Source organism: Dipodomys ordii, unplaced genomic scaffold (assembly GCF_000151885.1).
Source record: "Dipodomys ordii isolate 6190 unplaced genomic scaffold, Dord_2.0 Scaffold6, whole genome shotgun sequence".
Classification (NCBI taxonomy): domain Eukaryota; kingdom Metazoa; phylum Chordata; class Mammalia; order Rodentia; family Heteromyidae; genus Dipodomys; species Dipodomys ordii.
Genome location: NW_012267222.1, coordinates 7,680,072 through 7,693,466, shown reverse-complemented (window position 1 = coordinate 7,693,466; position 13,395 = coordinate 7,680,072). Strand labels below are relative to the sequence as shown.

The window sequence follows — 13,395 nt, the reverse complement described above, 5'->3', positions numbered from 1 at the left end:
GCTTATGTGGTGCTGAGGAATCGAACCCAGGGCCTCAGGCATTCAAGGCAAGCGCTCTACCACTGAGCCACCTTCCCAGCCCCAGCCCGTGAGACTCTTATCTCCAATTAACCACCAGAAAGCCGGAAGTGGCACTGTGGCTCAAGTGCCAGAGTGCTAGCCTTGACTGAAGAGCTGAGGGACTGTGCCAAGGCCCAGAGTTCAAGCCCCACAACCTACAAATAAAAGGGGTGGTGGGGCTGGGAAGGTGGCTCAGTGGTAGAGTGCTTGCCTTGCACGCATGAGGCCCTGGGTTCAAGTCCTGAGCACCACATAAGCAGGAGCAGAAAAAAAAGCTGGAAGTGGCACTGTGGCTCAAGTGGTACAGTGTTAGCCTTGAGCTGAGGGACTGTGCCCAGGCCCAGAGTTCAAGCCCCCACAACCCACCAAAAAAAAAAAACCTTTCTGTGTTAAAGACCTGGTATTTCTATGTTATGCTAGCTAATCTAGCTGATAAGGAGGTCCTCCTTTTAGTTCCCTAAATTGTTGGGGGTTTTTTTGTTTTTTTTTTTCTGGTCGGTCGTGGGACTTGAACTCTGGGCCTGGGCACTGTCCCTGTGCTCTTCAGCTCAAGGCAAGCGCTCTACCATTTGAGCTACAGCGCCATTTCCAGTTTTCTGGTGGTTTATTGGAGGTAAAGAGTTTCACGGACTTTTCCTCCCCGGCCTGGCTTTAAACCGCAATGCTCAGCTCTCAGCCTCCTGAGTAGCTAGGATTATAGGCATGAGCCACCGGGCCCAACTACATTGGTGTTATTAATATGGCAAGTAAAGCTACAGCAGGCAGTGAACTTGTCAGGAAAATGCTGTTTCCCTGGCCCTGACAGTGTTTGAGGCACTTACAATGAAGTCCCCCACTAGCAACCGGTCCAAGGTTTGTCGGATCTCCGCTTTGGTCTGCATCTTCAGCTTGTTATACTGTTTTCGAGCTGCTTCAGCCACTCTCAACTCAAGTTCTGACTGATAACCAAAACCTGAAAAATTGCAACAAAGACAGAATCAGAAGACTCCAGCAGCTCTGCACAAAAACACTGCCATGGCTAGTCTCACCAAGACTTCCCACCACAGCTGAAATAAATTAGTAGGAAATTAGTAGGAAAACACCTGTGACCCCAAATGACCAAGCATATACAGGAGCACAGGAATGAGGCATGATGGGTGGCACAAACACAGGGCCAAAGAGGAACATGAGGAACAGGACCTAATTTAGTAAAAATTCTTGAACCATTTTCCAGAATATTCCAAACCATTACAATTGAAAATCTTACAGAGCAAGAAAAGGCAAGAGTGGGCTAAAGGACAGTTCTTACTTTTTACAACAGAAAGAATAGCATTTTGAAGGAAATGCCTCATTATTCTAACAGGGAATGCTGGTATTTACAGGAAGTCTCCACTGTTAGGCAAAAGACTAGAAATTCATTGTTATATTGCAGGGAAATAAGTACATAGTCACCGGACTGGGAGAAGCCCCTTTGGGAAAACATTCCTTTCAGTCTGTCTATAAAGGGTTTTTTCCATACTTATCATTTCAAATCTTCTTTGAAAACAAAGGGAGCATCAATGGTATTGAGGATTTTGCAGTATTAAATGCTGCACCAAACAAGTAAAAAAGACCAGTGTTCCTATGATCTAGAAGGTTATCCTTTAGCATTCTTCCTCCATTCACCAAGGAACCACCACCATAATAGAATGTACAGCATGAAATATTGCCCACTAAAAGGACACTGATGGCTCCGGGAGAAGACAGCATCCTAGGTTCTAGGGACAGCCTTGCCCACCTACTTGCAGGCCTCCTCTACATTCTCAAACCATTCAAATGCTTTATAACAATGTCCAGAGTACCAGAAAAGCCAAGATTTTTTTTAAGTAACATAAGATCAAACAAACAAAAAATTTAACCTGAGGTATGGACCTTTCCCTTGTAGAAAAAGTCTGCTACTTTTTTAATAGCCTGCGGATTGTAGATGATGTTCAGAGGCCTCGTGCTGACATTTAACCGCCTCTCAAAATGACTGTGTGCTGGATTTCTCTCATACAGCATCTCAAAAACTGGGTCGTCCGGGTCTGCAGCTGAAAGAAAGAACTGTAGAATGAAAAATGGAACACAGCAAAAACAATCACCTTATTCTTATCAGTGCCGTGAGAAATTCTGTGAAAAAGATATTTTCTCAATTGTTTTCCAATCAGTCCACAATTACGCAACTTTTTAAAATGGAGAGCCTAATAAGGTTTGGCTCTTTATTTTGATCAGAAATCATTAAGGCTGAGCTATTGAACTGTACTGCTCTAAAATGGAAAACACACCCCAGAGGCCCAGCAAGGCTGTCATAGTTATACACAGGTTAAAAGTAGCACTTGGCTGCCTCCACTGATCCAAAGACAAACCACTTTACCCAAAGCAGAAAACACTCTCTTCTACAACTGATCAAAGATTACTGATCTGGAAAAAGGGTGTTTTGAAAGAGCTTTAAGAACACAGAATAAGCTGGGCACTGGTGGCTCACGCCTATAATCCTAACAACTCAAGAGACTGAGATCTGAGGACCAAGGTTCAAAGCCAGCCCAGGCAGGGAAGTCCATGAGACTCTTATCTCCAATTAACCACCAGAAAACCAGAAGTGGCACTGTGGCTCAAAGTGGTAGAGCACTAGTTTTGAGCAGAAGAGCTCAGGGACAGCGCCCAGGCCCACGACTGACCAAAAAAAATAAATAAATTACCAGGGTATTGGTCACTTCTGTCTGCAGATGTAGTTTGGAGACCAAATGACTGTGAGACTCTGCCAACTTCTTTTTGCTGTTAAATATTAAAAAAGAAAATCCATCAATGGGAAGGCAAGAGGGGATGGTATACTACAGATACACACTCTTACCCCTTAGTGTGGGATGGACCAAAACTCACTTCATACCAGATTAATGAGTACTTGCATACTTATTCAGATTTGTGCTTTTTTCCAAACCTCATAAGACCAAGTCATTCTCTTCTCAGAGACCAGTATGCTACTTGGCACTCAGCAAATCTAACAAATTGCTAAATGAAAATTAAGCATTAAGAATGCCCTCTCATCCTCTCCTAAACAATCCCCCATCTCCCTAAAAAATAATTATGGACAAGGTCAAAGGCTATTCGACCATTTCAACCATACTTCAGCCAACTTAGTAAGATTAAAGACCTTAAACAATCAAATATATATGTACATACATATACACACACACAGAGAAAGAGAGAGAGAGAAAGAGAAAGAGAATAAGAGAAAGATTAGGGCCAGGCACTGGTGGCTCACACCTCTAATCCTAGCTAGTCAGGAGGCTGAGATCTGAGGATCTAGGTTTGAAGTCAGCCTAGACAGAAAAGTCCATAAGATTCATCTCTAATAACTCACCAAAAAAGCTGCAAGTACAGCTCTCAATTGGTAGTGCTAGCCTTAAAAAAAAAAAAACCCTCAGGGACAGCATCTAGGCCCTGAGTTCAAGCCCCAGGACTAGCACACACACATACACACACAAAATAGTCACACTGAGAAAATTCGGAGAGTAATCTTAGCTACTCTAGAAGCTGAGCTCCAAGGGTATCAGTTCAAAACCAGCCAGAGCAAAAAGTCTATGAAACTCTTATCTCCAGCTAACCAGCTAAAAACCCGAACTAGAAGCGTAGCTCAAGTGGTAGATTCATCAGTCTTACGCAGAAAAACCAGTGAGAGGACAAGGCCCAGAATTCAAGTCCCAGTACCACAAAAAAAAAAAAAAAGTAAATCTGAAAGAACGGGAGAACGGGAAGAAGGGAGGAAGGGAGGAAGGGAGGAAGAAAGGAAGGAAAGGAGGGAAGGAGGGAGGGAGGGAGGGAAAGTTAGTTCCATTTATCAATGACACTGGGGATGTCACTCAATTGGTGGAGTGCCAGCCTAGCAAGTACGAGGCTCCTGAATTCAATCCCCAGCACAAGGAGAAAAATAAAAAAAAAGAATTAAATTATCCCCTGACAATGCTTACAGGTCAAAATGAATAAAAATGACTGACAGAAAAGATATTCAGGGGGCTGGGAAGGTGGCTCAGTGGTAGAGCGCTTGCCTTGAATGCCTGAGGCCCTGGGTTCGATTCCTCAGCACCACATAAGCAAAAAGAAAAAAGCTAGAAGTGGTGCTGTGGCTCAAGTGGTAGAGCACTAGCCTTGAACTGAAGAGCTGAGGGACAGCGCCCAGGCCCAGAGTACAGGCCCCACGACTGGACCCAAAAAAAAAAAAAAAGAAAAAAAAAGAAAGATATTCAGACATTGACCTTGAAATGCAAAAACATGGTGCTTACAGCATTTTCTTTCAAAACAGATCCAACTATTCCATGGTAACTTCAACATAGGTAGGAAAGCCACAGACCTCATTAACATTTGTTCTCCAACAAATTTAAGAAGGTATCTAGTCCCAGCCTGTCTGCCTCAAGATGATCACATATCAGAATAAATCAGGTTAATATTACACTTTGTTTACCTACAACACACTGTTCACTAAATGCACAGATGCTGGCCACAATACAATACACACCGGATTAGGGAAGACCAAAAGAGGAAACATGGTTCCTTCCGTGGCCAGGTCTCGGAGGAACAGTCCACCCAGCCGGACTGAAAGCAAGGAGGAATTTCTTCGAGGAAGAGATTCTGCTAGTAGTTTTACATCTACAAAAGATAAATGTGAGCCATGTTATGAGTGAAAGCATGTGACCATGATGTATATATTTTTTTTTTTTTGGGTCCGGTTGTGGGGCCTGAACTCTGGGCCTGGGCGCTGTCCCTTAGCTCTTCAGCTCAAGGCTAGCGCTCTACCACTTGAGCCACAGCGCCACTTCAAGTTTTTTTTCTTTTTTTTGCTTATGTGGTGCTGAGGAATCGAACCCAGGGCCTCAGGCATGCAAGGCAAGCGCTCTACCACTGAGCTACCTTCCCAGCCCCCATGATGTTTATGTTTCTAAAAACATCAGATAATGTATTTACAGAGTACTAGCTCAGTAACAGCACTGTCAATGAGCTCAAGCCTCAGTATTGGCACAAAAAAAGAAAAATGCTGTTTCATGAAATAAAAAGAACTGAGATTTCCTAAGCACCATCTGGATGTTTAGTTACACATCATTAATTCGAAGTCACAAAGAGCAATCAGATACAGTAGACCCTCATTTAGTCACACTCCCATGGTATAGTCATCTACTTACCTTCCAAATTTGCCAACCCCAAAATCAGTACTCATGGCACTTGTTGGTCATTCAGAAGGAACAATTCAAAAAAATTATTGAGTCACTCAACATAACCAGTCTCAAGTAAGTTCAGAGTAGACAGCGCTCTGCCCCATGGGTTAGCTGTCATGCTGGTCTATTTAGAATGCTGGGTTTATATTTTTTTGCTTGCTTTTTTTTGTTGTTCATGATTTTGCCGTTTGCAATCACTGTGCAGGACTAGGTGTGGCTCAGTGATAGAGCTCTTTCCTAGAATGTACATGGGTTCCAACCACAGAACTACTAGACAAATAAACAGGCCAGTGTACTGTTGAAGCTTGAGGTTGTAATGTGCATACACATATTAGTTTTACATAGGAACATTCGATTAGATTTGTTCAGACAGGAGTGACAGTGCTGCAGGACCTGAGTTCAAAAGGATGAATCAGCAACAGCTCTATATTAAAAATGATGTCTTCAAACACAAACTCACATTTGAAAAAAAACAAGTCACGTACTGGCGGGTCAATGACTGTTATGACCAGGGGCTCACAGGAAGCCAACTCTGCATTTTCTCAAGGTCCAGTGGTGCATCAGTGTTTGGGCTTTCTTTTTTTTTTTTTTTTTTTGTAGGTCGTGGAGCTTGAACTCTGGGCCTGGGCACTGTCCCTCAGCTCTTCAGCTCAAGGCGAGTGCTCTACTGCTTGAGCCACAGCGCCACTTCCGGTTTTCTGGGGGGGGGGGTGTTTACTGGAGATAAGAGTCTCATGAACTTTCCTGCCCGGGCTGGCTTTGAACCATGATCCTCAGATCTCAGCCTCCTGAGGAGCTAGGATTACAGGCATGAGCCACCCCGGCTTGGGATAACTTTCTTTTGTTTCTTTTTCGTATTTGTTTTTCTGCTTATGTGGTACTAAGGAATCGAACCCAGGGCCTCATGCATGCAAGGCAAGTGCTCTACCACTGAGCCACTTTCCCAGCCCTAACTTTCTAACTATAATTTTGACAGATGGGGGAGAATCAAATAGAAGCAGGCACAGAGAGCAGCAGCAGCTAGCTTCTCCTGTCAGTACCTGAAAACTCCAGCTGCATGAACGCGCTTTCGTCCACCTGAGGAGCTCCTTGTTCCTTGTGTAACAGAGTCACTGTACCACGCTGCAGTTGTAAATTCAGTTTGGCAAAGACGTGATCTCGCTTTGTGTACGTGTTCATACATGAGGCGTCTGCAGTAGGGTCAAAAAACTCCTCGGTGCCTGCAAGGCAAGAACAGACTTGGAGAGAAAACGTGGAAGAACAGAGCAAGTATAGTCTGCTACCCTGGGGCTTCTGAACCATATTCCTTCTTACAGAAAGAACTCTAAAGACGATGGAAGACTATTTGTTAACACAAGATGACCTTGTTTTATAAGGACTCTTGTCAACTTATGATCAAACCAGAAAGTACAACAAAATACAAGACAATGCTGTCCAATAGAGAAATAGTCTATGCTTACGGTCACTGGGCACAGTGGCTACTGACCCTATGTGGCTGTTAAGCACACATGGCACATGGTTAATGTGGCTATTGCAATGAAAAAACTGGACTTTCACTTTTATTTAACTTTACTGAATTTAAATAGTCTTTTTGGGACTAGGCATCATTTTGGGCAGCTCAGTTTTAAAGAAAACCTCCACAACCCAGACCTAACTGTGAATACCTAGAGTAACTAAGGTACACTAAGAAAACTCTCAAATTTAAAAGCTTGCTGTCATCTTCCCCAGCCCTGGGAAATCCACATTTAGGTTAACCTTTCATTCTATATGTAACTACAAGATACATTTTATCTATAGACTCTGAAAGTCCTTAAGGACTTGCAAATGTTTTCTAATATTTTATAATGTTTTGTTAATCCTTTAAAAAAAAACTGACTATCCATCTAGGAAACACTGTTTACTTTTTCACAGTAAAAAGCAACTTCACTAGGAAGATGAAAATGACAGAACTGGGGGGAGGATGGGAAGGGATGGGAAGGGGAAACAAAGGAGGAGGCTACAATGCTTGATAAGAAATGTACTCATTATTTGCTCATGTAATTGTAACCCCTCTGTACAGTATTTTCACAATAAAAAATAAATAAAAATTTAAAAAAAGAAAAAAAATGATAGAACTAAGTTGAAATAGCTGGATTGCAGAAGGATCTGAAATTTTTCTTTAATGTCTTCCAAAGTTCAGGCTACTATTTATATGGCTGGGTCTTCTTCAGGCCTTTAATCTTAGCCTGGAGTTGAGCAGACACATGGTTTAATTTCTCTCATCATTCCCAGACTCCAGACAAGACTAGTCCTTTAAGTCAGCAAGGGTATCACTGGTTAACAACCTCTGTCACTGCTTTGGAGTTTTTTCTATCATATATAGGTACAAGACACAGCTCAACTGCATACATCAACACTGTTTACTTTTACATAATGATTTTTGCTAGTATATCTTTCTCTTTGAGTTAAAAAAAAATAACTTGAGCCGGGCGTCGGTGGCTTACACCTGTAATCCTAGCTACTCAGGAGGCTGAGATTTGAGGATCGAGGTTCAAAGCCAGTCAGGGCAGGAAAGTCCTTGAGACTTTTATCTCCAATAAACGACTAGAAAACCAGAAGTGGCGCTGGCGCTGTGGCTCAAGCGGTAGAGTGCTTGCCTTGAGCTGAAGAGCTGAGGGATAGAGCCCAAGCCCAGAGTTCAAGCCCCATAACCAACCAAAAATAAATGAATAAATAAAAATAACTTGATGTCTTCTGGTCTTGGCTCATCTTCTGGTTCTGACCATGGCAGACTGCTAAGTGCACTTCCCAAGTCACCAACTAAATTAGACAGAGCAATGACTTTTTGGCTCCCTTTCTCCACACAGGGCCAACAGTCTACTCTCAGCATGGAACAGTTACCAAAGGTGGACTACAGCCCTTCTGCACCCACCGCTTTTAAGAATAAAAGGGACCAAAGTTATTTTAGGAAGGAAATAAGGCAGGCTACACAGATAAGACAAAGCAATTGTATTATTTTTAACAAGTATTAAGAGGGCCAGAAATTACAGAAATTACAATCGGGAAGTAAACTGAAAAAGGCAGATAAGCTCCTTTCTCACCAAAACCATTGTCTGAAGGAGTCAAGTGACTGACAGAAACTACCAGCATAAAAGGTATAAAAGCCACAGATAAGAACTCCAATTCTGAGTCTAACTCCTACTTTCTGCATGAAGAACATGAAATGTTTTTCATTTCTCACTACTTTAACTCTGTTATACTAATAAATAAATCCTTACTAAAATTTTAAAAAGTACCTCTTGACTGGAATTCAAGCTTTGGAGTTCAAAATTTGTGAATGTTCTCAAATTTAATTGGCTGACAACAGCTGCCCAAAACTATGCCAGTATTCCTATTTATTAATGGAGTTCACAGAACTCCATGTTTACAAATATGTCTCCTCTCTGCCCCTATGAACATGAAACAAACTGCTTTCTAAATGTCTCCTTTGTTTAATTTGAAAACAACCATGGGCTATTCCCTCCACTATATAGCAAAGGGGCAAGCCCAGGCCAGCATACCCAGGATCTCTTCCGGGATCCACTGCTCATGGGGCTCAGCAGACAGTCCTTCCACCGCTTTCCCCTCAGGGCTCTGCTGCCCATACCAGCCGCCCCAGCCAGGAAACCAGGACTGCAGGTATTGCAGCATCCCACTGCCTCCGCTGGCATCAGGGTCCCCAGGAGAGGTTCCTGGAGAGTCAAACTGAGGCTCCCGTAGACTCTGTATAATCACAAAGGAGAGATGTGAGCACCTGAAAGTAGTAAAAGCTGTGATATGGCCAGGTCCTGGTGACTCACACTTTTAATCCTAGCTAAGATCTGAGGATCACAGTTCGAAGCCCGCCTGTGCAGAAAAGTCCACAAGACTCTTAGCTCCAATAAACTACTCAGAAAAAGCCAGAAGTGGTACTGCGGCTCAAGTGGTAGAACACCAGACTTGAGTAAAAAGAAGCTCAGAGACAGTGCCCAGGTCCTGAGATCAAGCCCCAGGACCAACAACGACAACAAAAAAAGCTGTGCCCAGACAGAAGCTTTTCAAAGTTGAAGCATTCAGGATTCCTCACCTCTGCTAGTTCTTCCTGCTTGTAAAATCGATCATGAACCAGTTCTCGAAGAATCTTCAATTCCTCAAAGCTCTGTTCCTCCTCAATCCGACAGATTTCTTCCTGTTTGGGTGAAAGCAAAACAAACAAACAGAATGCAGATATTACAGTTCTTGAGAACTGGACACACACACACCCAAGGAGCCAACTGCACACACGCACACACACACACACACACACACACACACACACACGGGAGCCAACTGCCTGGACTCTTCACTGATGGAGACACAGAAACAAGATAAACAGCTAGTTACACACACACCCCGGAGCCAACTGCCTGGACTCTTCACTGATGGAGACACAGAAACAAGATAAACAGCTAGTTCCATGACTGGTGCTGCTGTCCTCAACAAGATTTCCCTGTAATTCAACAGACTGTATTGGTCTTTAAAACTCCAATAACAAAAGGAGAAAGGCCACAGATCAGTGGGTCCACACACTGCCACAATATCCAACTCTGAACACAGCACCCATGCTGTTCACTAAGTACTTCCTCTGCCTCAGCTCAATCAGAGGAGCAGATACCTGGGGAAACTGAGGGCACCAAGTGTACACAGTAATTACCCCTTTCCCAGCTCCTTCATGTTTCACATGGCATATTATCAATGACTAATAAAAAGCTAGTTCAGGGGCTGGGAAGATGGCTCAGTGGTAGAGCGCGTGCCTTGCATGTCTGAGGCCCTGGGTTCGATTCCTCAGCACCACATAAGCAAAAAGAAAAAAGCTGGAAGTGGTGCTGTGGCTCAAGTGGTAGAGGCTAGCCTTGAGCTGAAGAGCTGAGGGACAGCGCCCAGGCCCAGAGTTCAGGCCCCACAACCGGACCCAAAAAAAAAAAAAAAAAAAGCTAGTTCAGTAAATAAAGAGCAATGATAACCAGCCACTTGCCAAGTTAGAAAAGTAATAGAACTAGCTAGAAAAGTAGAGCTAGCCATCTGGAACTGTTTTTGTATCCTAACATTAAAAAAAAGTTAACTATATTTACTTGGTGGTGATTTAGATTTTTCTCTCCTTCCATCTCTGTCTGTACCCTTAAGAAACTATCCAAGGACTGGGAGTGCTTGCCTAGCAGGCATGAAGCCCTGGGTTCAATTCCTCATTACCATATAAACAGAAAAAGCGAGAAATGGAGCTGTGGCTCAAGTGGTAGAGTGCCAGCCTTGAGCAAAAGAAGCTCAGAGACAGTGCACAGGCCCTAAGTTCAAGCCCCAGGACTGGCAAAGAAAAAGGAAGGAAGGGAGGAAGGGAGGAAGGGAGGAAGGGAAGAAGGAAGGAAGGAAGGAGGGAAGGAAAACTATCCACTCTTACTATGTAATTGATTCCATCCTTCTCATAGGCCCCTGTGTCAGTACCATGCCTGACATGACAAAGGCATTAACTGATGTCAGGGTGTTGGCAGGAAAGGTGAGGACCCCACAGGATGCAGCGCTTTACTACATGCTAACACACAGTGGGTGTGGGCTTCCCTGAAGGGAAAGTATGTCTCCTTTCCACTAGAAGGGTCCACTAAAGAAATGATTCCTTAGCAGATACTACCTGAGCTAAATACTATGGATGGCCTAAAGCACCACTTCAAAAACTGATGTTGACAAAAACAAAACAAATCAATGAACAAAGCAATCCCTGCCACCCCAGGAGATGACAGGCAAACACACCAAGGGCGAGGAGGACCCCTCAAGGACTCTGTGGTTCTGGAGTCTCTAGCCCACCGATAATTCAAATGTGGCAGCTAGTATTCTGCTTCACCTGGCTCATCAAAAACCTAAGAGCAGCAAACTCAGCTGTGATTAGGGAAAATGAAGGCCAAAGTTCACAGGGTTAGTTACAAACTTTGTTAGAACTAGGATCAGAATTTGAAGAGACACGGGTAATCACAGGAAATTCTCTCTATACCCAGCACAAATAACTATAGAGAGGTGTGGCCAAAAAGGGCTGGCAGCACTGTGACCATCTTTTCCTCCCTGTCCCTGGCTCTCCTCAGGCATTGGTGAAGGATGCTTCTGGCCAAGGTGAGGCTAATGACCTTCTTCTAAGATTCTCCCACTCTACTAAAACCAGATCTATCCTGGGAAGAGATGCAGGTTAAACTTATTTCTTCATAGATCCTACTTTCTTCCGTCTCTGAGAGAACATTATCCTCTGAATATAAAAAGGAAACAGAGCAGTCCACTCACCTTGTCATCTGCAGATAGAACACCACCTTTTAATTTGTTGAAATATTTGTCAGTGTAAAATACAGCATCACGGGCACGGTGCAACAAGAAGTCCCAGGTGCAGCGCTTCCTCTGCTCTCTGATCTCATACAAATTAGCATTCAGCGCAAAGTACCACCATTCTCGGCAGCTAAAATCATGCACAACAATGCAATGTGTTACTTGTCAAAATAAAGCCACTCTGGTCATCAGTCCAATACAATCCATATAACACTGTCCTTTTCTTCTTTTTTGTTTGTGGGGCTTGACCTCAGGGCCTGGGCACTGTCCCTAAGGTTTTTTGCTCAAGACTAGCACTCTAACATTTTGAGCCACACTTTTCTGGTGGTTAACTGGAGATAACTGGAAGTAGTACTGTGGCTCCAAGTTGTAGAGCACTAGTCCTGAGTGAAAAAGCTCAAGGATTGCGCCCAGGTCCTGAGTTCAAAGCCAAAGAGATACAAAAAATAAAAATAAAGAAAGAAAGTAAATATGAGAGACTACTCTGAATAGAAGAACTGAGCATGATTACACTGTCATCCAGCTATGTTGGGAAGTGAAAAACTGGAGGATTATAGACCAGGCACACACCTAGGCAGGAAGCAAGACCCAATCTCAAAAATAACCAGTGGGAAAAAAAGAACTGGATCCGTGGTACAGTTGTAGAGCATCTGCCTAGAAAATATGAAGTCCTGAATTCAAACTCAGTACCTCAAAAAAAGAAATAAATAAAAATCAACAATGACATTTTATGGCCCTTAAACATTATTTCTATGTTCCACAGGTAATACATTCAGGTGGTTTAAAATTTAACCCACTGCACCAAAGTTAAGCCAACCTGTATCTCTAATCACAGGTAAAGGGTGATGAGACACTCTTGCCATCCACGAAAAACCAAGGTGCTACAAAGAGTGCTTTACATACAACACGGGTACGTCCTTACTTCTTGGAAACTGCCACCTTGGGTTTCCACTTGCGGAACGTCACCTGCCTCTCCTTCCGCTCCAGCTCCTTGAGGAATTCCATGATTTGCCGGTACTGCAGCTTTATATTAGATATTAAGAGACACTAGATTAGAATAATACATTTGGCCAGGAGCCAATAGCTCAGGCCTACAATCCTAACTACTAAGGAGGCTGAGACATCCATGAAACTCATATCTCCAACTAACCACAAAAAGGCCAGATGTGGTGTTGTGATTCAAGTGGTAAAGTGCTATCCTTGAACAAAAATAGCCCAGGGACAGTGCCCAGGCCCAGAGCCCAAACCCCAGAACCACCACCCCCAAAAAAGTATATTTGATTCTTTCATAAGACCTATATAAAAAAATAATTCATTGATAATAATTTATCTGAAATTACCTTAATTTATGTAAACAGAAAGCTGGTTTTATAACTGCTGTAATCTTAGCTACTCAGGAGGCTGAGATCTGAGGATCCCAGTTCAAAGCCAGCCTGGGCAGAAATGTCTAGAAGACTCATCTCCAATAAACTACCAGAAAACTGGAAGTGGCACTGTGGGCCAATTGGTAGAGTACTAGCCTTGAGCAAAAGAGCTCAGGGACAGTACCCAGGCCCAGAGTTCGACCCACGACTGACCAAAAAAAAAAAAAAAAAAGCCAGAAGTGGAACTGTGGCTCAAGTGGTAGAACATCAGTCTTAAGCAAATAAAATTGAAGGAACAGCAAATAGGTCTGGAGTTCAAGCCCAGGGACCCACAGGCAGAAAGAAAGGAAAGAAAGGAAAGGAAGGAAAGGAAGGAAGGAAGGAAGGAAGGAAGGAAGGAAGGAAGGAAGGAAGGAAGGAAGGAAGGAAGG

General features: G+C 43.3%; 1 protein-coding gene across 1 annotated transcript in view; it reads right to left on the bottom strand.

Annotated features, from left to right (window-relative positions):
* Vps13d (vacuolar protein sorting 13 homolog D (S. cerevisiae)) overlaps positions 1-13,395 on the bottom strand; it is a 236,261-nt gene that overhangs the window by 202,813 nt on the left and 20,053 nt on the right. Inside the window, exons 7-15 of the mRNA XM_013031922.1 lie at positions 12,523-12,623; positions 11,562-11,730; positions 9,349-9,450; positions 8,804-9,005; positions 6,305-6,484; positions 4,571-4,701; positions 2,757-2,832; positions 1,938-2,108; positions 882-1,012 (exon numbers count right to left, since the gene is read on the bottom strand). Coding sequence (XP_012887376.1) covers positions 882-1,012; positions 1,938-2,108; positions 2,757-2,832; positions 4,571-4,701; positions 6,305-6,484; positions 8,804-9,005; positions 9,349-9,450; positions 11,562-11,730; positions 12,523-12,623 — 1,263 coding nt within the window. The remainder of the gene's footprint in view (positions 1-881; positions 1,013-1,937; positions 2,109-2,756; positions 2,833-4,570; positions 4,702-6,304; positions 6,485-8,803; positions 9,006-9,348; positions 9,451-11,561; positions 11,731-12,522; positions 12,624-13,395) is intronic.